This window comes from Limulus polyphemus, unplaced genomic scaffold (genome assembly GCF_000517525.1).
Source record: "Limulus polyphemus unplaced genomic scaffold, Limulus_polyphemus-2.1.2 Scaffold179, whole genome shotgun sequence".
NCBI classification, from domain to species: domain Eukaryota; kingdom Metazoa; phylum Arthropoda; class Merostomata; order Xiphosura; family Limulidae; genus Limulus; species Limulus polyphemus.
This window is the reverse complement of record NW_013665789.1, coordinates 464,123-491,705: the sequence shown is the minus strand read 5'-3', so window position 1 is coordinate 491,705 and position 27,583 is coordinate 464,123. Positions and strand designations below refer to the sequence as shown.

The following is a 27,583-nucleotide window of genomic DNA, read 5'->3' as shown; positions in this document are numbered from 1 at the left end:
ACTGTCAATTATATGAAGAACAGAAGAATAAGATATAATAAGTTTTTCATAAAAAAATGAGATCAATGAATTTTAATTCATTGCATTTTTTTCGTATTTTCTTATATACCTATACTTTGATTAAAAAATACGCAAGATAGAAGAAATTAATTGTGAATGAGAATGAAAACTGAGGTACGAATTACATGATTTCCTATAAGTTATTATATTCGATTAGTGCGGCTCTTTTAAAGAACACATTAACCGCACTAATCGAGGGATTCCTGTATTTATGTTCTATTTTATGAAATAATGATGAGAAGATCCAAAAATTACTGTCTCGTTGAGCGTAGTTTTTTCAAATATGTTTAAACTCTGACTTTACCAACATTTTTCAATTTTTATTTCTATATTACTAACATGGAATAATAATATTTACACTACATAAACCTGAACTAAATGAAATGTACGTTTGAATTATATACTAGATGAAATGTATGTTTTAAGCTTAGTACCAAAGACAACATAAATACAGAGGTTGAGTGCGTCATATTAAAATGATTTTGATGCCTCATCACGTCTTTACAGTCCATGTCACCACTTCCGGTCGTACTCTATCTGACAACTGAGCATCATAACAATGGCTATGTCCAAAGCACGCCACTTTTATCTTCTGCTTTCTATAATCCATCTACAGTACAATATCGACAGATTCCAATTACTCATTTCAACAGCCCAATCATACAGAGATATACTGCATCCAGTGACTTGGTTGCTATGTTTCGTATAAAATAGAATGAATAGCCGTTTCATTCTCTAGATGTTTGAAGTATACAATGGTGGAACAGATGTGTCGCGTAACTTCTGTCAATTTTCTAGACAAAGATCTTTCTTGAGTACTGTTGTCTGGAGCACTTGAACAGTTTTTGCCACTGACTTTTTTTCTTGAACTGTGACTTGTTGCAAGAAGTTGCACTATACTTACCACGGCTGAGGTATTGTTATAGCATATATCTTTTTGGTTGGTCCTGGTGCCCCTAGTTGATTTATAATTCTTTATTTTCCATCGCCATTAAGTACAAGAAATATCCCCTTTTGGAAATTCTAAATCCCCGCTCCGAATGTATCTTTATATGAAAAGTGCTACATACCCTTCCGAAGAGTGATCAGTTTTCGATAGCATCACAGTATATATTAAATGTCAAACAAGTCAAAATGTAGTTCTGATATTTTCTGTTTCACTGCGACTTTATATCGGCTGTTGTCACATTATTTGCTGATTTGTACATTCTATTAGATGGGATGTAAGTTTAGAGGTGTTTACCGGATGTAATTTATATGTTAAACTGTTTACCAGATTGAATGTGAGGGTAAGCGATGCACCAGATGGAATGTAGATTTTAAGCATAATATAATTTTAGTTCTGTGCGAGGTATATCGTAAGCCCTATACCAGATGGAAGTTAAAAGTTAGACCGCATATTAGAAGGAAGATAAAGGTTAAACTCATAATGGATGGAGGGTAAGGTTAAAGTGCGTAATGGATAAAAGATAAACGTTAAGCTGCATATTGAATGGAAGGTAAGGTTAAAGTGCGTAATGGATAAAAGATAAACGTTAAGCTGCATATTGAATGGAAGGTAAAGGTTAAGTTGGGTAATGGATGAAAAGTAAAAGTTGAACTTCGTATTCGGTAGAAGGTAGAGGTTAAGCTGTTTCCAGACGAAACTGTGTTTATTTTACAGACAACGTACAAACATTTGTTGTTTACGGATAAATTATAAGTGTTAACTGTAATAATTATAAATTAGCTCTTTATAAATATTTTACAAGTGTAATAATTATAAATTAGCTACTTATAAATATTTTACAAGTGTTATTTTTTCACAGATAAAATGTAAATGTTAACTATTTCAGTATCAAATATAAACGTTAACTTTGAAAAAAAAAAACATGTGTTAAATGTTTACAGATGACACCAAAATAATAATTATTTACGGTTCAAGTACACATGCTAATTGTTTAAAGAAAAGTACAAATGTTAGTAGCTTTCTTATAGAGTATGAGAGTTATATATAACTAAGAAAACTGGGTACTGGCAGGAATATTAATCAAAAAATGAGAAAATCTGCATTGAATGAAATAAAAGTGATAACTATGTATCAGATACAATACATTTATGAAGCTATACTTGAAAGAATAAACATATTTTCAGATATAATATAGTTATATTGCTTATCAGATAGAATATAAAATTTTAATTAGTTGTTTGAAGGAGCATAAATCAAATAACTTGTATAATATGGAAAATATGTTATAAAAATGTAACAGGTCGATTATAAGAAAGAAAAAATACGTTAGATAGATTATAAGTAAGAATCTGTGCACAACACGGAACATAAAACTAATCTAGCCGATGTAACATAAATAAGAAACTGTATATAAGGGTAATCAAAGTATGCAGTTATGTAAGAAATGATGCGTAAGTAACTTCTGAGTAATAAGGTAGAAAACATAATTAAAAACTGCAGCAATTGAAAGACAAGTAACAAAACTGTGCAACAAATGTAATATATTTAATACATTATGTAGTACAAAGAAAAAATTAAGAAACTACATAGCAAAAGGAATATAAGTAGCAAAACTGTGCAACAAATTTAATATATTTAATACATTATGTAGTACAAAGAAAAAAGTAAGAAACTACATAGCAAAAGGAATATAAGTAGCAAAACTGTGCAACAAATTTAATATATTTAATACATTATGTAGTACAAAGAAAAAGTAAGAAACTACATAGCAAAAGGAATATAAGTAGCAAAACTGTGCAACAAATTTAATATATTTAATACATTATGTAGTACAATTACCCCCGTCCATTTTACAACGCTAAAATCCAAGGTTCGATTCCCTACGGCGGACAGACTACAGATAGCCTATTGTATAGCTTTGCACTAAGAACAACGATATTATGTCACTTTGTGTTGCGGTTTCATCAGCACTCTCAAGTTTTTGTTAAAACTGGCTGTGGCCAAACTGCTTTGGTAAATGGAGTTTATTACAAGAAATATTAGAAGACTATTATGCTGTATGCTTGATGGACCAAGGAATTAAAAACATGAAGACGGAGAAACCTCTCATGTCAATCGTTCCGTTAAAATGCTTCAAACACTTTCACGAAAGATAAAATCATAAGCCGTTCATGAAGATAGAATTGTGAGAATCGATTAGCGGTGTTTTGAACAGATGATGTTAGTGAAGGGCTTGATATGCTGATTGAAAATGACAGAAAGCATATTGAACACCTTCTTTGACAGTCTTTGAAACACACTATACAATATTCATAAAAGTTCCTTAAGGATAAGTAGTGTTTAAAAAATAGTTATTTTCAATACTCGTGGGGTTTCTTTAAAATTGTAATAATCTGAAAAGCATAGAGATGATAGATAACATCTAATTGAAAAAACATTTACCAGATAAATAGTAAGCAAAAACTATGAACCACTTTGGTAATAAGTACAAAATTGATTGTCAGTTGAAATATAACTAATAAACTGTATACCATTTAAAGCAAAATAGGAAAAAATAACCCTGCACAGGTGGAACTTATGTAAAGATAGTATATCAGATGGAAGATAACTGACTGCATACCAAATAAACATAAGTAAACAACTTATTGGGTGAAAATTTTATAAAAACTATGAATTAATTAGGATAAAAACAGGAAACTGCGTACTAACTAATGAATAAGTATGAAGCTTTGCGCTAGATCGAATACACGTAATAATATACTATGTACCAGGTGAAATATAACATTTTTATGTCGAATGGAATATAATGTATAAATTGTATACCAACGAGAGTATAATTATGGAACTGTGCAATATAAGTAAGAAACCATATACCAAATGGAGCTGAAGGAACATACTTCTTATCTGATAGATTATAAACAATAAACTATGTGTGACTATAAAGAAGAAGCTGGGTACTGAGTGCGATAAAATTGCAAAACGTAGGAGATAGAAACTAGAGTCTGAACTTCTTTATTCCGCTAACGTTTTCTGAATCATATGTCTCTAAAGTGGGTTACAGAAAAATTGTCTGGAATGTTTCAACATCTTGATTTTTATGTCAGGAAGATTCGGTTCAAAATGCCCTTTTTTTGCAGTTTTCACAAAGCGTAAATTTTAATTTTATAAATATATTTTTTCACATGCGATCTGGAATTTAAAATTTATTCTAGACAGTATTAATGTCTTTCAGTGGGACATTGTATGCTATATTTTAAAGCGCTGTAAACCAAAAGACTTGTTGTATTAGCGAAAACAAATATGCTCTAGTATCGACTTGACATCTTTTTGAAATAACCTCTGTCCTTTAGGATGAAATGTTATAATTGTTTGCACCAGAACTGCAGACAAGTTCAAACATCTGTATTATGTTTGTTTATTTTAATTTCACGCAAAGGTCTTCAGACCAATCGGCCCTAGCCGTTCCTAATTTTGTAGTGTGAGATTAGAAGAAAGGCAGCTAATTAACATTATCCACCGCCAACTCTTGGGCTACTGTTTACCAACGAATAGTGGCGTTGACCATCACATTATAATGCCCCCACGGCTGAAAGGACGAGCATGTTTGGGGATGGGATTCGAACCTGCGACCATCAGATTGGGAGTCGAATGCCCTAATCACCAAGCCATGCCAGGCTTCCTGTATTATGTAGCAAATTACACAGAACAAAGACATGATCTTTCTAAAGAGGGACGCAGAGGTGTATGGAACTTTCAATCTAATATAAGGAATTTCTTGGTTAGCTCAGTAGACGTATGTGGAAATACGTCTCAACAGAATACATACGCAGTACTTCAGTATCTTAATTTCAAATTATCAATTGTATTTTATTGTAGTTAGATTTTAAAAAAGAAAAGAAAGAACTTGCCAGTTGTTGTTTTTTGTATGTATATCACGAGTGTTATTTTTTCTCCTCCAGAAGTCATGTTTCTGGAATATTCTAAATTAAGTGAATGATTGCATTCTGTTAGTGTGCAATCACATATTATTCAGATATGCTGAGTTTCTTGTGGCTCTATAAATAAGTTTACGTTATATTTAGCGTAAGTGACCAAGTGTGGCCTCGTGATTAGCGAGCAAGGAAGGGTCCAAAATACGAGACGCCATGTTACAGAAGACACTCTGCACTTTGGACGCGTATTAGAAATTTCAGTCATTCCTGTTATTAGGTTCAAATAGTCAGACAAAGCCCTTACGGAGACGGGTGCTGCATTTTTTTGGTCTGCCCTCCCTCTGTATAGAAGTTCAAAATTAGGGACGGCTATACCTGAACCCTAGAAGTTTCTGGCCTAGCCGTTTAGCTCACGCTTTCGTTCAGTTTTAAAATCCTAATGCCAGTTTAACGTAAATTTTAATCTAAAGATGTGATAGCTGATCTATTTTTAAGTTTATCTAATAGAAATGCGTACAGTGTATAGCCTAACCCAGTGAATTTTTCTTTCGTGTTTTTTGAGAAAAACCCTAATATAAAGAAATAGAAGCAGCCAACTACGCATCCATTAATAAATAATGTTTCGAAAACGTAGGAAGAAAAACAAAGAAACAAGATAAATAAATAATTAAAGGCGCAAACCTAAGTGAAACGTGCATTGCATTATATAAATACGTATATATTTGTTTTTTCATAATTATGATTTCAATATTTTATTTTTCCACTTCCAATAATTATGCAATCACTATTAAAACTTGTTCAGTTTTATTAAAAGGTTATACTTTAAGGAACTTGTGTAATTATGTAAAATACTCAAACGATCTCAACATTGTTTAGTGCACAATTAAAATACTTATTCTAAGACCGATCAACTGCTTTAGAATAAATATTTTAGTTGTATATTAAATAACGTTGAGTGTTTGGGGATTTTAAATATTTTGTTCAGTTTTCTTGCAAATTTCAAATATTTACGAGAAACATTTCAACAGTAATATTGTAAATAAGCTAGATTCAGCACGCATCTAATTAGAAGTAAACTTGATAATTCGGATAAACTAGGTAGTTGACGTACCTGATGATGCCAGGTTAACTTGGTGAAACGTTGTACTTTCATTAAATTTTACTCTGTTTATCCCAATTATCAAGTTTACTTTTAATTACGACAGAGTACTTCCTTTCATCGAATCTAATTAGAGTAATCTAACCCTTCAGTGAGTTCCCTTCCTAGCCTAAGCCACCCCCCCCCCAGTGGCACAGCGGTATGTCTGCGGACTTACAACGCTAGAATCCGGGTTTCGATACCCGTGGTGGGCAGAGCACAGATAGCCCTTGTGTAGCTTTGTGCATGATTAAAAACAAACAAACAAACAAAACAATCCTAGCCTAATTTCTCTGTAACAGTTTAGACTGCCTTGACGAAGGGTGTCTGCTCGAACGAGTCACAATACATGTTTTCATTTAGGCGAGTGTGTTAACGTATTTATTTATCTACATATCTGTACTTCATTTAGGGCAGGCTATAACGTCTGTCTTTACACTATTGAAGTGGTTTGATTTATATTCGATATAATTATCAGTATCTGCGAGTTTCCTGTGGTATATAGAACATGTATTTTCATATGAAACGTGTTTTCGTAACCATTATGTCTAGGTATGAGAGTTTATTATCTTCTATATCTTTTGTAAACTATAAAATGGATGTGTATTTTCATATGGAACATGTGTTTTCGTAACCATTATGTCTAGGTATGAGAGTTTATTATCTTCTATTTCTTTTGTAAACTATATAACGGGATGTGTATTTTCATATGGTACATGACATATGGAACATGTGTTTTCGTAACCATTATGTCTAGGTATGAGAGTTTATTATCTTCTATTTCTTTTGTAAACTATATAACGGATGTGTATTTTCATATGGAACATGTGTTTTCGTAACCATTATGTCCAGTTATGAGAGTTTATTATCTTCTATTTCTTTTGTAAACTATATAACGGATGTGTATTTTCATATGGTACATGACATACGGAACATGTGTTTTCGTAACCATTATGTCTAGGTATGAGAGTTTATTATCTTCTATTTATTTTGTAAACTATATAACGGGATGTGCCTTTTTACATGGTACATGAATTCTGGAATCTTATCTGTAGTGTATCAAAATATTACAATGTATTGTCGACACACCCAAGTCAAATACTCGGACTTATACAGTCTTATCTTCGAAATACCCTATATAAAAATTAGCGAATATTGGCGATATAAAGATGAGCCCTTGGCTAGAGTTCTGTCATTATCAAACTGCTGTCGGACTGTAGTTTCTCAAGAGTTGGTACGTTGGTGAATAGGTTGGATACATCATGGTTGCTTTAATATCTACAACTGAGCTATTGACATAATAGGATGTTTCACTTGTTAATGATCATATTATTTGTACACGATATCTGGCTAAGAGGTGGCAGGATTAATCTCTGCAGTTAACTACAGGTAGAGAAGGTAGCCTTGCTTCTGAATTTTAGGCAAACAATATTTCTGTGGGATGGTGCTATGGTATACTGTTAGTTAATTGACTATTTCTGTTCCAGGTTCTTTCTGATGTTTCTTGAGGAGTTAATTATTATTTTTTTCTCGGTGTCTGTAGTTAGGTTAGAATTGATCCTCAAGTAGTGACCATCTTCACTTAGAATTACAATTTAATGGTATGTTCTTCTTTGTCCACAAGTTACAGTGGAATTACCTTTATTTTCTAGTAGAATTATGATGTTGATTTAAGTTCCCGAGGGCAGTTTGTTCTGTTAGGTTGGTATTATAGCGGGGTTTGCAATTAATGACTTTCTGGACTGCAGACTTTATTTAGATTGTAAATTCTTATTTTTCTTCTTCCGTTCTGCTGTAAACTGGTTCTTTTATGGTTAAAGCTATATCTGTTCTGTATATTTTGTTACGTGTTACGACGAAGTCTAGCCCTTTTGGTATACTTTTTTCAGGTTCTGTTTACTTACATTTATTATCATGCGTTTAAACGTGTTCGTTGTGTTAGGAAGGTAATATTTTCAGAATTGATGGGTGAATTTAGTTTCCACGAATTTACTTTCTACGTAGAAAAATAACCGATAGTCTGTTGTTATATTTATCTTTTTTTATAGATCGTTCATTTTATTCTGCATCTTGCGTTTACTTATATCGCATGATTTGATCAAATCTTGTAGCATGGCTTTAATAAGCTTCTGAATTAATCTTGATCATCGTGAAGTTTGATATATAATTTAACCCTAAGTTCTGTAGGAATTGCGTTATATTGTTTAAATTTATGAAGGACGGTAAGATGGTTATATAATTTAGCTTGCAAGACGGTAAAAAAAACACGTCACAACAGATACCAAGAACACTTGATAAACACCAAGAATAAGCAGAAAGGAAATTACAAAAGATATGTAAATTGCATAAAGTTAGATCAGTAAGCCACGATAGTAGACGATCGCAGTTAGTAAAACACTAAATCGCTCGAAGAACCACTAGAGAACAAACACTTTTAAAACATCCCTTGTGAATTTGGATTCCAATATACTGGAAAAAAAAACACCAACAAAACCCGTGATGCTGGTTCTACCTGCAACAGCCTATCATGTCAGAGACCATACTATAAATTGGAAGAATACTAAAATAAAAGGATATGAGCCACACACGGGAAAATTGAAGATAAAAGAAGCCTTCTACATTCACCTAACTGATAACACACTCAGTCAACATAACACAGGAGTCAACAAAACCTGGATAACCCTCTTGAAAGTTTCAAATAACTGATTCAATTTCTAGTCGTGGAGACGGTAGATTCCTGACAAATGCATAGCACAATAACCTTTCAATGAATAAGACCAAGAATCGAATACCGGTCACTACTAACACAAAAACAATCGATATCCAATCGCCACCACCTCACCGTGAGTACTTGAATGCGGTTATGTGTTTACGATGTAACTGAAAGCTCAAAAACTTGGTAGAATATAATCCACTATATATTACGAAGTATTTTAAGTATAAAAATGGAAACTAAATTGATTACATTGTTATCTTGTTTTTAAAACTCGTCTACTTTTAAATAATAATCAATCAATTGGAAGACCCGTCATAACTGAAAGTGTGTTTGGTACACAGCGTCGAGAAAAAACAAAAAAAAACAGTAAAAATGCCAATTTGTTCATTGTTTGTTTGAAGTTATGCAAAAAGCTACACAATGGGCTATCTGTGCTCTGCCCACCACGGGTATCGAAACCCGGTTTCTAGCGTTGTAAGTCCGCAGACATTTCGCTGTGCCACTGAGTGGCCCAATTTGTTCAGTAGAGACCCAAGCGGCGGAAAAAAAAGAGATGTTTCTAATAAGCATCATTCAAATGATATAACTGATGCAACATTTTGTTTGTATATTGTTTAAAGTTGATTCGGTCTTCAATTTACAGTGCTCTCTTTACAAATATTTATCTTATGCTCCAACTGGGTAGAAGAGTAGGACAGTAACATTCAGTGGCTTTAAATTTTTTATTTTTTTTACTTGACCCAAACAAACCGTGGAAATGTAGTAGTTCACAACAATTTATTTTTTATGAAATCGCAAAATTAATTATAGCAATATTACATCTCAGGAAATGTTCACTTTCAATAATATTTATTATATGTACTCAATTCTTCGTAAATACTATAAGAAGTACGAACATAAAAATTACAGAGGTGGTGTTGAAAGAGTAATTATTTAACTGATGATCATATTTCAATAGCAAAAACAAATAACCTATAAATGTTAATATTAATCAATAAGAAATGTGCAAACAACCAAAAAAATATCTTCAATTTGCCCAACAACATTCATTATTGAAATATTAGAGCATATACAAACAAATTAGACTTCACAAAAAGGCTTATCTTTCAAACCATTCTCTTGACCACAATAACACGCTGTTTGTGTTGTTTTTTAATCTCCAACGTGCTTTAAGTTAGACCAGATAGCAATAAGAAAACGGTGCACTACTTTTAATAACGAAAAAGGAGGCCATCTTATCAACTGGTAAAAGGGAAAAACAAACGTAACTGAACAAATGAAAAAATATTAATTCTGGTTTCCATAGTAGCAGTATGAGAACATGTTCTAATTGCCCCCCCCCCGTAGATATTTTTCAGTATTTTGTTATGAACAAAAGCAAACTATATACAATGATCTTTGATTATATCAATGTTGGTAGCAATATATTAATAAACTATTGGTTCAAACAGGTATAACAATTGATTAATTCTAGGCTATTAACTTATTAAATGTTATTAATATTAATATTATTGATTGTTTATTTGTTTATAATTAAGCACAAAGCTACACAATGGACTATCTGTGTTCTGCCCACCACTGGTATCGAAACCCGGTTTTTAGCGTTGTAAGTCTGCAGACGTACCGCTGTGCCACTGAGAGGCATTTAATATTATTAAGTAGAGAACACATAGGTTAGATTGCGAAGGCTCATCACAGCTTATATTTTACTAATATATCTAAACACATAATTAAGTCACAACTTTACGCACAGAAAAAATCTCGCAGTTTTTAATGATCAAAACGTCAACGCAAATCGATAATAGCGACTTTTCACAGATCGAATGCCAAAATAAACATATGTTTTTGCAAATACATGAATATTCGTCCTTATTTAATAACCTTGACAACCAAGACTTTACTCAAGAACTAAGATATGCTGATTAGGGTAGAAGCACGATCAGTGTGAAACTAAACATGTTGATATTGGATTGGCATTTAACCTTTCTCGTAACAACCTTGATACCACATTGATATGTAAATTATAAAAAGGGTTATCACTCGTTATTTTTGGATAACTTTCATTAATAATTACTTTCGTTAAGTACCGATTTACCATGCATCTAAAAGTTTGGAGAAGAGAAAAAACGACGCCCCAAGTAACAAGTTTTTTTCCAGAATAGAGAAACAACAGATGTTATTTTAAAAGTACTGACAACACGAAACACATTTTCAAATAGTTTGGCAACACTCAGTCATTTGGAAGACTAACAACACGAAATACTTTAAGGAATAGAATAGCAACTCTCAGTCATTTAGAAACCTACTAATAAGAAAACATTCTGAAATAGTGTAGCAACACAAAATACTTTATGGAACAATCAGTCATTTAGAAAACCACCAACACGAAAACTTTCTGAAATAGTGTAGCAACACAAAATACTTTATGGAACAATCAGTCATTTAGAAAACCACCAACACGAAAACTTTCTGAAATAGTGTAGCAACACAAAATACTTTATGGAACAATCAGTCATTTAGAAAACCACCAACACGAAAACTTTCTGAAATAGAGTTGCAACACAAAATACTTTATGGAACAATCAGTCATTTAGAAAACCACCAGCACGAAAACTTTCTGAAATAGTGGAGTCAGATGTGGCCTAGTGGTTTATATGCTCGGTCTGTGGATTCTGTGATCCATTTCTTACGTGTCGTCTTCTCGATAAGGTGCTCCAAACTTTGAAACCATACGCAAGCTATAAAAAGTGACAGTCAAATCCCGTTATTCGGGCAGCCAAAACAGTCCAAAAGTTACTTTGTCTTTCTTCACTTTGGCTAAAAAAACGTGAGAAAGTTTTAGTTATTATGAAAAACTCGAAATATAAGAGATCGTCGGAAAGATCATTTTTCTTAGTATTACCTTAAAATACCTGGTATATTTACTGACGTCATCATGATATGTTGGTCTTAAACCATTAACCAGATGTTGATATTAAACACATCAGTCCAGTGAATGGGTTGCATATAGCTAAAAGTAAATTATTTTTGAAAAACTTGCACATACTAAATGTTAATATATTTAAATGCATATAAGTAGCGCCAGTTAATAAAGATGCAATAATAAACGCATTTAAATTGGGTCGATAAAAACGCTTTCAGGTTCTATGTAAGTGTAGTCCAACTTCTATTCATCCCACTAGAAATGCAAACAGTAGGGGCATATCACTCACTTTTATAGCACTAAGAAGGTATGAGTGCATGGCCACCATCAAGTTTGGACCTTGCATTTTTTGAATGGTATTACATAAAACAAGATACAATAATTACACAGCTTATATTTCATTTTCTGACTTCTCTTAATACTTTGTCTATCTCACATCCTTTCCCATTTAAAAAAGCCATCTTGAATTTTTTTTCATATGAATAATTAGCATACTTCATTCATAGCATCTCAACACACTATCGAATGATTTCTTGGTCTTTGCTCCTTTACATTTACTATGTCACCACTTCATCACACTGTTTGTATCCAGGATCGAGGATGGATATTGTATACTCTGTACAAATACCCACTGTGTGACTCAATATACTGTTGCTGGTAAAACCTGAGGGATCAATCACCATTAATAAAATAAGGATGGAGTTTCCCCCTCCCTGTGTAAATCGTGCCAATGTTTTTCTTTGAAATCCCCTAATAATGTTTATTTCACACCTTCACCACAGTCTTTAGATAACATCCTGAAATTTGCAATTTTATCACTACTTCCCAGGACTTTTATTTTTTTCAAATTTCTTACAAAACTGTCTTATCAAATATTTGTACTATTTTTAACTCTTTTCCTAGTTTACCTTCATTACACTTCTTCCCAGTATCTTTATCCACTTCCTTCTTCATGCATACTATCTCCTCACTTATTCCCTTTCTACTTCTTTACACATACTATCTCATCACTTCTTAACACTGTCTTTATCAACTTCTTTACATACACCATCTCATCACTTCTTCACATTGTCCCTTTTTATCTCTTTACACATACTATCTCATCACTTCTTAACACTGTCTTTATCAACTTCTTTACATACACCATCTCATCACTTCTTCACATTGTCCCTTTTTATTTCTTTACACATACTATCTCATCACTTCTTAACACTGTCTTTATCAACTTCTTTACATACACCATCTCATCACTTCTTCACATTGTCCCTTTTTATTTCTTTACACTCACACACCATCTCATCATTTTTTCATGCTGTTTGACCATCTATACTTCCTAACATCAACTATTCAACCAAGTATAACAAACACAAAAGGAAGTAAATTCTTGTAAAGAATTATGAGTTAACTAGTTACACGATTTCTGCATATTGTTAACAAAGTCAAAGACCCAGTAATGGATGTACATATTTTAACACTAAATACAATGTGTTGTATATTACTATCCTACAACAGGACTTGTAAACTTATTAAAAAGTCACATGAAAATACTTCTCTCATAATATAATAATAATGAAAAACTATATAACTCACAGTGCATTAAGTATTTTAAGAGGGATAGAAGTCTATAGATGTTGTTGTTGTTTATTAAGAAGTACAAAGCTACACAAAGGGCTATTTGTGCTCTGCCCACCACAGGTATCAAAACCCAGTTTCTAAGAGTATAAGTCTACAGACATACCACTGTGTCACTTGGCAGTATATAGATAGATAAAACAGTATCTACTTCCAGTATCAAAATATAACAACACACATTTGAGATACATGACACAAAGTAATTGGAGCACATAAAATAGAAAGAAAAATTTCAGTTAATCTGCCATAAACAGAGGATGGTACCACCAAAAACAAAGTATGAAATCAAAAATCATTAGATTAAAAACAAATCAATCTTTAAATGTCTATTCAACTTCAATTTCTCAGAGAGAAATATTTAATTTTACTTCTCTTTCTGCTAAAACTTGCTTTTACAAATCTGAACAAAATCTTTTAAATTTTCTACAGAAAAAAAAACAAGAACTATTCCACCTACCACAAATGGAAAATATTTTTTCAGTACAGAATCATGATAAAGTATGTCTGGTATTTTATTTTGTGGAACAGTTTTATCTACATTCTTTTTCACTCATAATCTATTCATCTTTCATGAATAATCAACTAATATAAAAGTTGTATAAAGTTGACAAGATGCAAGATTAGTGATATAAACATTTTTAAAGGAAATCACAAGTTTTACAGACCTGTTTTCATTTATTTTATTTGAATACAAAAATATACATATGGATTTATTTACTAAATTTGATTTTGATTAAATTGCAAGAAAGTGCACATATAAATGACAAAAATGTTTTTGAAGAATAATAATGTTGCATTAAACTATTTATCATGATGGTTTAAATGCACTTGCTAAAATTTATTTTAAATCCGTACTCCCTCTTGTAACCTCAGTAACGAGTGAAAGAAAATATAAATGCAAAACTACAAAAACAAGACACTATAACAAACAGTAAGGTTTCTAACTTTTTAACACTGATGGAATTTCAAAATTATACTTACATATAAAATCACATGCATAATTTTCATTATGGATTTTTTTTGTACAAGATGAAAAACATTTTAACAATAAACTCATGCACAATAAGAAATAACGAATTAAAACTAAAAAATTTAAAACAAGCTCAAGTGATTTATTGATGTACATTACTTACAGCATCACTTATATAATTTTTAATGTAATTATTGTAACCTATAGCATTACCAAACATAGTAAGATCTCTTCATACATAATCATTAATCACTTATGCAAACATGATTTTACATATTGTAACAACCTATCACTAAAATTGCTTAAAACCTGTCATATACATTGATGATTAAAGTTAGACCACCTATAAGCTTATATTCAAACAATACTAATAATATAAATTTCAATTTCTGATATATTAATTCAAAAAATATCTTTTATAAATCACACAAGTTGAAAGCAGTAAACAGTAATGTATAAGAAATAACATAAACAGTCAAGATTCTTTAATTTATCTTTAACATCAAAGATTTTTGTTGTTGTATATTATTTGCAAAATCTAGCAAAGTGCCTACTTTTACACTTAATGCAATACATTTACCTGTTAGCACTATCTTTACTTATAAAGTGGAAAATATATTCATAATTATGTTTTAAGCTAAACTTTTGTTACTGACCAGCATGTTTACGTATAATGGTCACTACATGCTGGAGGTTTACTTATTCTTGCATTTTGTTCGTAAAATGTTATTTCTATACACTTTTTTGTTAGATATTGGTCACTAAATTCTAATAGTATATTTATTATTATATTTTTTTCTCCAAAATTTTTATTCACCTACATGTTCATATTGGTCATTGTATTTTTGTAATATATTTATCATTAGATAGTTCTCTCCAAAACTATATTTTATTCACTCACAAGTTCATATTGGACACAACATGCTGGTGATATATTCACAATCACATACTCCTTAATTCATGATACTTTAATCCCTAAGATTATATTGGGTAATACACCTACATCTATGAAGCTTAAGATCTTTGCAAGAATGTGCCCAAGATATTATAAAATAAATAATATAAAATGTAAGTATTCCTAACTTCTCTAGATTTAGAATACAATATTCCTTCTACAGGTAATGCCACATATTAAATCATCTAAAAACATAATCATAAAAGTGGTATGTTAGCCAACACTTTTACAAATTTTTGACTTCAGTACCTTAACAGACACAAAAATATTAGTTTCACAAAGAGAATTCACATATAAAATTGAAATTCCAATTTTAAAAGTAAAACAAAATGCATGTTACTTTAATTTTTCAAACAAATAATACACAACCATGGCATTTAAAGATGTGGAGTGGATCAGTTGGTTTATGCAAAACATTGTAGATGACTTTCTGAGGGATAACTCATGCCTGTAATAGAAGGTTATCTATAACCTTATAGATATGAAATAATTCAAGAGACTGCATGCAACCTAAATATACCTGATGCAAAATGTAAAACTTTCATATGGATAACTTAACTATGTTACAGGAGGTTACAGATAACCTTCTAGATCTGTCTGATGCAATATATAGAACTTTCATATGGATAACTTAACTATTTTACAGGAGGCTACAGATAACCTTCTAGATCTGTCTGATGCAATATGTAGAACTTTCATATAGATAACTTAACTATGTTAAATGAAGCTATAGATAACCTTCTAGATCTGTCTGATAGAAGTTGTAGAACCTACAAATGGATAACTTAACTATGTTACAGGATGCTACAGATAATCTTCTAAATCTGTCTGATACAAGAAGTGTATGCCTCTGTTGAATAACTTATGTCATAGGACATAGTAGATAACTTTTAGATATGGTTTGATGGAATACAATGAAGAACTTTCAATTTGATTACATAAGTGTAAAGCAAAATATTACAGAATATATTTCACAGATGTTCATGTCAGATAAGATCTTCTGGATAATGGTGTAACATTTTAGGTTGCAAATAGCCTAAGTAGATCCAGGGAAAAAAATTTTAAATGGTCTTTTTCCTATCTCATCTCAAGATCTGATGCCTACTTACAATCTACCAGGCAGTCCCCATAGCAAGAGAATTATCAAAATTTATATTTGCATAAAAAACAAATTGTTGTCTTTAACTGTGTGTGTTTATTATATTATTAAAATGTTCACAGACCACTGGGTTACTCAAATCTTTTTTGATGAATTTGTTTTTATGTGATATACTTTATTCAATTAGAAAGTAAATTATATTCCATGCCCATGCACTTTTATCATTTTATCTCCTATGGAAGAATTTACATTACGGCATTGCTACACTTGTTACTTTATCCAAAATGTTCCGTAACTTCATCATATATTTGACTGAACAAAATATCTGTGTCTTCCAAACAGTAAGTTAGAGCCATGAGAATGGTGCTTATGAATCAAAAACTAATACTGTTAAATACGCATTTCTTTGTTATTAGACTTTCACATAAATTGAATACTTTGATATGAAGAATGGACTACTTATGGAAGGAGAAACAAGCTATCATCCCTTACACTATCTGTTTGGCACAACACTTCACTGACTATCTTTGTTAAGTCTCAATCATCATCAGTGATGAAAAATACACTTACATATATATCCCCCAATTAATAAAAACAAATACCTGATTATATAAATATATACACATACACACAAATCGTTTAAATATATCTTACCATAAAGAAACAAAGTGATGGGTTGGTTCTTCAAATTTTATCCCAATTTTTAGATGAGAGACAAAAATTACTTCTAACATAGTCTTCATGTTCATAACTGAATCTATAAGACACCTTAAATGTTAGTACCTCTGTTGACCATTATCTTATTATATTTGATGAGAACATTAAAAATTCCTGAGCCAACCAATAACACAAAAATATAACGATTTTCTATGACAATTATCAGCCTTTCTTTAATCAATTTTAATTAAAAACCTAAACTATAAAAAGTAGGTAACAGCAATCATTGATATGGGAGTGGTTGTCTTCAACTAGCTCAATCCTCCATCTCACTTCACATGTCTTGCCTTGACTAAAAGGAGCACAAGAAAGACAACTCATCTTGCCTTTACAGCCAATCATGATTTAAGAAGAAAAAACTATTACTAAGTCCTTACTAACATTCCAAAGAAAGTCTGGGCCGCGACTTGGCCCGTCTCTGTGCCAGCTCCGATGCTGCTACTGGCTCCAGATTAGGTGGTTTTGGAAACTGATTAATAGCTCGGAATGTTGCAGCCACGGCACCCTGTTGATGGAATAGCAAAATATATGTATGAAGTGAGAATACAGTTAAACCAAACCCATTTAAAAAGATACTAATTAAGAATTGTATTTAGTATTAATGTACAAAATTCCCATGTTGGAAAAAAAGGAAATTTCTGTAGCCTTACTGAATGTGATTAAATGACATGTGTAACTGTATAGGTAAATCATAACAATTAATAATACAAAGATTCAAGTACGGACTTTTGTTACAGCACTGAAACTGTATATCAGTGAAATCATGTGCTGCCACACTAGTATCCATAAAATCACCAACATCATGTCCACTACACAGGTGTTTATAGTCATATGTATCAAGTGGGACTAAATACATTTTTTTTTTAAATGAGTGATATCACTACACATTCTCACATTATCATGTGATGGCAAAAGCTCCAAGCAAATCTGAGGAATACTGGTTTGAGGACTGACAAATATATCCCTGCTTCTTGCCTTTCCACCAAATTCTCATCAAGTCTGCATCACTCTGATGATAGACATTAAAAATGTCAAATACAGGTACATAAAAAAAAAACTCACTGTAACAAAATTTCGTTTGTTCTCCTAATTCTTCCTGTGAACGCAATCAAAAATTCAAAAGTTACACATGTAAAACGGTTTGTAAATAACTAAAATACTTAATGATACAACCAACTTCATCTCACCTATTTTGAGACATCAGTTACACTAAAATTTCATGGATTGGTGTAACAAACCAAGCAAAATGTGAAATTTGTATAAATATAGTTGTGCTATCTTTGGAAGCTGTCCTTTGACTATCTTATATCACATACCACTAACAGCGTTAAATGAATCAATCTTTAGGATAGTTGCTACACTGGTTTGTAAAATTAGTTATATCAGACAGAAAACTGCTTGGTTACACATTTTAGTGTTTCACTAACTGCAAGCAGTAAACTTAGATTAAAATTAAAAGCATAGTTTTAAAACATAATTCTATTAGAATTCAAATTAAGCAAGATAAATTAGAAACTAATTACCCATCAAATATAAATTTTCATACTTTCTTTAAGCTTGCATATTTGAGTTTACTGAAATAAATAAATGTATTATAGGTCTACTACAGTGATTTTTCTTCAAATAAAAGGTATTCAAAAGTAACGCAGTAACAAATTTGAAAGTCTGTACCATAGTGTCGAAAATGGTAGCTTTGTATTTGTAGCAGCAGAATTAACATTGTACTTATAGGAAAATTCTGTATATGGTGATAGCTGTTTATTGAAATTAATATGAAAGATGAGAAATATTTTTACCTTATTTTGTTTCTACTACTGTTTCATTTTTGTTATTCATTCAAAACTACTTCAGTGCAAAGAAAAATAATATCTCCTATTCTGGCTGTGTGTGAAAAAATACAATGTGTAATCTAAAGAGATTAAGAAGCAAGGGCAAGTTAGCCTTGATTATGCAGTTCCCCCAACAGAAAAATGTCCATTGGAAATAAACTTATAAATAAGTTGCCAGATGTGATTATAGGTCTCAGTTCTATTATGACTGGTGCAATTAAACTAAATCATGCATAATTTCAGTGATTTTTATGATACATAAAAAAATCACATAACTAAATACAGACAGGTATTGAATATCTGCTGCAACTAACTTGGTTATTTGGAAGATGTCCTGTAAAATGATAAAACTTAACATGTACAATTTTCTACAGTTTACCATCTGAATTGGCTATGGGATATACAAGTTTCATCCCAAATTTTCTAACCAGATTACTGACATTGAATCAAAATCCTAAAAATTCACCTTCAATTCCATTTAAAGAGACAAAACATTGTGTATACCTTAACTAAGGAAGCATCTTGATGATACAATCTGCTGTTAGGCAACTGGTTCCTATTTGTAATCCACACATGACTCAAAATGTCAGCAGCTCTATATCGTTGTTTTGGATCCACATGCAACATTTTCTGAACAAGATGCTGAAAAAATGTAACGGTGTTACCTTGGGTTGATGAAGTCCACATATTTATATACATTAAATCTTGCATTAATTAATTACAACTAAAAGTTACTATAATTTAGATGAACGATTTTGGTTCCTGTTTGAATTTGATAACATCTACCTCACTAGATGAAGAGCTTCACGACCTTTGGTACTGATGGATATTCAACTCACCAGATAATACCTATCTCCACACAACAAACTGTGCTATTCCTTTCGTACTGACATGATATTCAACTCACCAGTTAACACACTATGTTGACATAACACAATGTACTATCTTTAGAAATGATGTAATATTCAACTCATCCAATAACACCCTATCTCTACATAAAAGACTCTTAGTCTTACAACACAGGCCTGTAAATTTAAACTCCATAAAAGTTGTTTTGGTTTTAATAACAGATTTTCCATAATTCAGCTACGCAAGTTTCAAAAATAATATTAATTGTTTTTCTATCACGTAAGGATTTTTTTTACAAATCAGGGAAAAAAAACCTCTTACCAAGATCAATTATTATTTTGTTTACCACAATGAACATTTTTATTATCATGTTTGTTAACAAAAATACAAAAAAACTGAAGAAAATGGAAGAACATTTATGTCAAACAAATGTGCACCCTCATTCAACCTGATTTTTTGTGTGAAATCCACTTTTTTTTAGTCTCAAAACTATGTGTGGTGGTCTTTCTTTTATGTATTGTATCTGGAGCATCTCCTTCAAATGACCAGCAGTAATCAGCCATCATGCTGATGTTACACCTTCCCTGATACCTCCTCTCCATTTCCCTGATGTCTTGATGAAACCTTTCCCTTTGTTCTTCGCTGACGACACCAAGATTTTCAGGGAATAGTCAATATGTGAGTGTAAGAAATGAACTTTCAAGCTCATATTACAACCCAAATCTTTGAATTTATTAAGCATGTTATTGACAGTATTTTCATAATTTGGGTCCTTGTCATTTCCTAAAAATTTGTCAATAACATCTTTAAAGGAAATCACACTTCTTTTTCAACTTTCTTCATTATCCTTTCAAACTGTTCATCCGAAGTCAATATCCTAATCTGAGGCTCAACAAAAATCCTTTCTTTGAGTTTCACTTCTGAAAGAGCTGGGAATTGCCCACAAAGATACTTGAAATAGTCGCCATCTTTGACTAAGGCCGTTACAAAGTTTTATGTGAAGTGAAGGAAATAGGACTTTCTTTGTGTGAAACAAACTTTCATGTTCAATGTTTTTCGATCCTGGAATCAGGCTGACTCTGCATGGCTACTGCTTCTATATCCAGTGCTGATTTTGTGCTTTGCTGTCCCATTCACATAAAAAACAACAGAATTTTGTATAACCGGATTGTTGACCTAACAACATACAAAGGACTTTTAAGTCTCTACAAAGTAGCCAACCATGTTCTTTGTAGTTTACCTTATTTGGAAGAAGTTTGAGATTTTTGTATGTTTCCTTCAAGTGAACCAAATGAGCATTAGGAACTGATGCATATATGTTACCATGACAAAACGTTGTACATTTACTGTTATGTTAAACTTATATTAAAGTTTTTTTCATTACCCATTCAAGCCATCTCCAAGCACTATAGTTAGTTGTTGTCAACATTTTAAGCATAACAAAATGTGACCCGATTTCAATGAAAATGATTCACTTGTAAGTGCACATATGAAATTTTGTGGAAAATCTGTACGTGATGGATTAAAATGGATATCATTTTCGGATCCAGCATACAGAAATTACAGTACAACATGTTAAATTTCAAGACAATAAAACCATCGCAGGCCTGTGTAATCTATCTTTGACACTGGTATAGTGTTCAGCTTGCCAGATAACACATATTTTCAAACTAATTACACAACAGACGGTACTATTTATCTTGTGTATGGGTGTGATATTCAACTCAGAACTAACATCTTATTTACGTATTGTCACTACATATCTACACAACAGACGGTACTATTTATCTTGTGTATGGGTGTGATGTTCAACTCAGAACTAACATCTTATTTACGTATTGTCACTACATATCTACACAACAGACGGTACATCATGGGTGCAATGTTCAACTTCAAATATAACACCTTATCTATATACATCTTTCCATATCAGTCTAATATCTACCTTTGCAGCTGGAGTAATGTTTGACCAATTTCCATAAGTCACCTGAAACTTTCCTTCTCCAATTCTATGAAGAATATCATTAGGTGTATCATGAGGCCCATTTGCAAAGGGAGTATGACTGAAAATATTCGTCAAAATGGTTTCAATAAATAAGTTGTATAAGAATGACAACATAAACAAAAATATTCTTCTACCTAGATAAAAATTATCACTATTTTCGAAGTTTTTTTTTTTTTCAAGGATTGTTTACGCCCTTGGAAAGTATATTTGAAATATTATTATTCAACTTGAATGCATGGTAATACAATTGAATTTAACAAAACTTTGAAAATATATTTAAATAAATTTAATTACTTTTATGAAAATGAAGCTAAAAGAACGACAAAAACAATTATTTTTAAACACACAAAGATCTTAATTAGCTTAAAAAATATATATGACTTTACAAAAACTTAAGGCTCCATAAAATGGATTGATTCTTAGATTCTAATATATTTTTCAAATTACAAAATTATTAAACCTGAAAACCCCCCCAGTGGCACAGTGGTATGTCTGCAGACTTACAACGCTAGAATCCAGGTTTCATTACCCATGGTGGGCAGAGCACAGATAGCCTATTGTGTAGTTTTGTGCTTAATTACAAAAAAAACCTGAAAACTATTAAAAAGTCGGTGAAACTAGCTCATTTTAAACCAATTAATCCCGCAAATCTAATTTTCTTTAATGTGATTCTTGGCATGCCTTTTTCAGTAAATTACATAGATATGAACATGTTAATTGCAAACTACAAAAACAATTATTCTGTGTTAGCAATAAGCAGCATATCTGTATTTTCAAAAACCATTATTGCCAAATAGAAAATTAATATTTACTGCAGCAAAATGAATAATCAAATTCATCTTTTCACAAAGTAAAAAAAAATGCATCAAAAGTTCTTATCAATTTTATTTATTAGATTAAATCTAAGAATTTTATAATCTGAACCAACATCTGTTCTAATATTTCATTCTTTGATACACAATTCAAAACTATTTATGTGATGAAAATTCAAAGTTTCATGGAAGCAGGACCTCCTCTATAGTTCAGATATTCTACAGAAAGTGTTTTCAAGATATAGAAACTTTCCTTAACAAAAATCTTGCAGATGCAGAGAATATTGAAAACATGCCCTTTAACAGAACTGGAAGATGATACTGATACTTTCAATAAAGTAGATAAACACTGATCCATTTGGTAACTGAAAAACTCAAGACATTTCCAGTTCTGTCTGCTGTAGCTAAGAAGTATTTGCATTTGTGCAATTTTCATAGTCAGCGAGAGAACCTTCAGCACAGATGGCTTCAGAGCAAGCTCAAGGCAACAATATCTTACCCCATCTTACATTGGCATGCTCGTTTTTAACCATATCAATATGATTACGAGAATAACTCAATAAAAATTTACATAAAACCTTTTTCTAACATAAGCAAACCTGCTGCCTAACAATTATCAACAAAAAACAAGATAACCAGTTGATTTTATAATTCTTCATTACTGTTTATTACATATTATGTAATATGAAAATCAAATATGTAATATTCTAATGTTTAATCCATACTTCTGTAATGTTAACTCAATCTATTTGTGATAACAAAAAAAAATACTACTGTTGAATCAAATATTACATAATGTTTCTGTGTTCAAAAATTCTTATCAGTAGTATAGAAATAAAGTACAAAAGAAATGTGAGATTCCAGCAACATGCCACTCAGAATATATGGTCAGTAGGTGAATTTTTTCTCATTATTATTTTTTAAACATTTTATTATTTAAATTTAAACTCTGAAGTTGCAAGTTATATATAAATGGTTTAAATAAAGCTATTTAACAAATGAAGTTCTAATAATAAATTTGAATGTTCTAATGGAAAGAAATTAACCACATCAATTTCAAAAACCAAATCAAAACTTGAAACAAAATACTCACCATGTGAATAATGAAAACAATAAATTTAACTTCTCCAACTTTAACTCTTTGAAAATAAATACTAAATAAAGGGAATTTTACAACAAGCGAATCTTGTGATGGAAAATGATTTAACTAAAAATAAATACAACTATATTAATATATGTATACATTTTAAATTACTTACTGCATTCAAAACTAAATCAAAAAACATTTCACAGTTGATGTTTTATAAAAATGTACAGGACCCCAGACAGAACAACATAGCAATTAAAGCATCATAGTAACCAACACATTCACAGTGTGATTTTTCAGTGTATTTTTTTCATCCACATCAAAAGTAGGCTTAAATATAATTATTTTCTCACAACCACATCAGCTGACATTTCAACTCCATGATCCACATTTTGTAACCACTGTTTTTAAGTGTCTCCATGTAAAAGAAGTGGCCATTACCATAACAATCAATATGTCAATCAACATGAAGTTTGTTCACATAACTTTAAATTAAAATCAATGTTGTATCTTCACATTGCAACAGAAACATTTTCCTTCGGAATATATTTTTTTTCATATGGTAGAGAACTTTGCCATATATCAAAAACAAGTATAATAAAAACTTGATTATGTGTTATAAATTGTTATAAGTGAATGCTATATTATTGCAGGAGACTTGGAATAATACAAAAAAAATCTATTTAAGGTTGGACTTTGTAGTAAATATGTGTATATACAGTAAATTCTTTGTAAACAATTCTTTGAAACCATATATATGGTAAATTTTTGAAAAGCATTTCTTTGAAATAACAATTTTTCAAAACATACATTCACAAGCATTACATGTTCACTACATAATTAGCACTACATATTTTCACATACCACACTGGCTGTATAATGGTTGTTTCATTTTAATTCCTGTAAGAGCAGAAACATGAAACTAAAGTCACAATGGAGGTCAAGCAATAACACCCTGGAATGTCAATGACCTTGACCTCACAACAGCTGAGCAAGTGAACCATTGGCAGTGTTCTTTGATGTACCGGTCATAGTATGACACTTGTGATACTTTGATGCACTGTTCAAATGCAAAGAAAAAAGATCCCTGACTAAGGTGCAGTTTCACAGAAATGAAAATTGTTTTGATGTGTTGATCTCTGCCATCACTGCTGAGTGTTGGATAATCTGAAATGTTCAGAGAAGTGTTTGAAATTGCCAACTGACCATTAGTCACTGTATATGAACAGTCCTGTGAAGTGGTTGTACACAGTGCATTGTGTGTGTGTGTGTACAATATTGAAAAAGGTATTAAAATTGTATTGCAAACTGGTTTCCACTAAATGTTAAATTTTGTTGAGAGAGAGAAAGGCAGATCTAAGTTAGAGTTGTTGAATGGATATATATATTTGTTAAAGACAAACAAGTGAAGAAAAAAGTCTACTGGAAATGTGAACAATTAAAAAAAAATGCAAAGGTTACGTGATAACAATTGGTGATAATGTTAGTTGAGAGTATTGTGAGCACAACCATTTTGGCAATGCTACTGGCATTGAAGCTAAGAATGTAATGCACAGCATGCAAAAATGATCCAAAGAATACACATGATGCACTGCATCCTTTGGACTCAGCCAAACTATGGCAGCTATGTTGCCATCAGTAGACAGCATAAAAAAAATATTTGCAATTCGCTTGGGAAACAAAATATATGGTTAGTTACTCCAAATTATCAAAAATATATTCTTTTTTCAGAATAGTACACTACAACTGGAAATGAGGAACAGTTTTTTAATGTTTGACTCTGGTGCGACAAAGGATCGAATATTGATCTTTTGCACAAGAAGGAACCTAAAGTTACTGGTAAGTTATGATCATTTGTATACTGATTTAAGACCATTCCGAATATTTTTGAACAATTATATACAATTCACGGGCATCAAGGATGCATAGCTGTCCATTTAATTTATGCATTGTTGCTGAATAAAAATGAAGGTAGGTATATTAGACTTGTTAGAGAGATAAAGGAGTTATTATCTGCCTTAAATCCCATATCTATACAAACCTGCAATGATAAATGAAATTAACATTGAATTTCCACATACAGTTAATCATGGGTGCTTTTTCCATTTTTGTCAGTGTATTTATTGTAAAATTAGTGAAAATGGCCTTAAGCAAAGATACGACACAGATGCAGAGTTTGCTTTAAAGATTTGCATGCTCTCTTCACCAGCATTTATTCCTACAGACCACATTGAAGAGATGTTCAAATTTCTTATTGATGACAACAAACCCGAAGCTCAACCTATGGTTGATTATTTTAAGGATGCTTGGATTGGACGTCCTGATTGAAGACAATGCTTGCAACCACCTGTATTTAAGCATGAGATGTGGAACTGCTACGAAGGAGTGCAACAGGACTTACCAAAATAATTCTATAGAAGGATGGTATCGTGGTTTTTTGCAACAAAACAAGTTTCTGAAACCATCCAAATATGTGGAAGTTAATTTCTGCAATAAAGATGGAACAAAGTCTCAACAAGCTAAGTATTGAGCAACTTTTGAGCAGTCAGGAACCTACTATTGGTTGGAAAAAAATATTGTGATGGTACAGAGAGATTAAAAAGACTTTTCAATACATTTCATCAAACAAATAATATGAATGATTACTTGCATGGTTTTGCACATAACATAAAATATAAATTATTACACGGTTAGAATAAATAAATAATATTGGTGTTGTTTAAATATTTTAAATGGTCTGATAAAATTGCCCATTATAATATCAAGATGTAATAATATTCTCCGTTCTCATTAAATATATAATTTTTTACATATGCATGTCTTTTATTGTGTATTAAATAATATTGGTCCATTTCACTTCAAAAGTTCATCACAAAGTAAATTATATGCCTTTTTCAAAAATTTTTCTTAATTTTCTTATAATATGTTAATTTATAAATAAAAATCAATCTAAAAATTGGACAATCAATTAACTCTTTCGATACGGGTCACAGGTGAAAGGCCATATCATCTCGTTTGTTGACTCATTCAAAATTTCATTGAACTACTATTTCATGAATTTATGTCAATAATTTGGTATCAAACTGTAGATTATAATTTGAGTTTTAGAACTATACATTACTCAATTTCTTAATTTAAAACTGACTATTAAAAAAACAGATAATCATCGATTTTTGTGTGTCATGTGGTATGTTGAATGCAGCACAGTTTTCTATCACATAAGGATTTTTTTACAAATTGGTAGGAACAAAAACTATTACTTGGATCAAGTTATTATTTCATTTACCACAATGATCATTTTTTATTATTATGTTTATTAGCAAAAATACAAACAAACTAAAGAAAAGAGAAGAACATTGATGCCAAACAAATAAGCATCCTCGTTCATCCTGATTTTTTGTGAAATCTTTATCTTTTAGTCTCAAAACTACATGTTTTGTAAAAGTGCATATAGCATTTTGTGAAAAATCTGTACATGATGGAGAAAAATGGATATTGTTTTTGGATTCAGCATACAGGAATTACTGTAGAACATGTAAAAAATTTTCAAAACAATAAAACCATCACAGACCTGTGAAATTAGCAATAGTACAGAATAGCATCAAACAATCCAACAAGAAACTAATATGATGTAAAAGGTAAACTAAACACAATATTAATTTAAAATTGACTATTAAAAAAACACCGATAAGCATCGATTTTTGAGTGTCATGTGGCATGTTGAATGCAGCACTGGTTCAAATTAGATGTTTGAAGTCAAACTCTAAGTCTATAGTTTCATATGAATTAGAAACTCAAATTAGAGATATTGATAAGCTAGAATATAAAATGAGACAGTCTTATCTTTTCTATTTGCTAAGATATTGCTCACGTAATAAATAAAACACAGTGGCTCCCCACTCACCTCTTT

At 31.2% G+C, this 27,583-nt stretch overlaps 1 protein-coding gene across 7 annotated transcripts in view; it reads right to left on the bottom strand.

The window, feature by feature from the left end:
• The window catches only part of LOC106478094 (ribosomal protein S6 kinase alpha-2-like), a 122,425-nt gene that overhangs the window by 4,193 nt on the left and 90,649 nt on the right, over window positions 1-27,583 (bottom strand). For 5 of the 7 annotated variants that reach the window (XM_022381621.1, XM_013938610.2, XM_013938611.2 and 2 more), the window contains 3 exons: window positions 21,715-21,832; window positions 19,425-19,562; window positions 13,483-17,596 (listed from right to left, as the gene is read on the bottom strand). In XM_022381621.1, coding sequence (XP_022237329.1) covers window positions 17,468-17,596; window positions 19,425-19,562; window positions 21,715-21,832 — 385 coding nt within the window. In that variant the 3' untranslated portion in view covers window positions 13,483-17,467. Of the gene's footprint in view, window positions 1-13,482; window positions 17,597-19,424; window positions 19,563-21,714; window positions 21,833-27,583 lie in introns of those variants that run through there. The other 2 variants (XM_013938609.2, XM_022381620.1) reach the window with 1 other exon arrangement.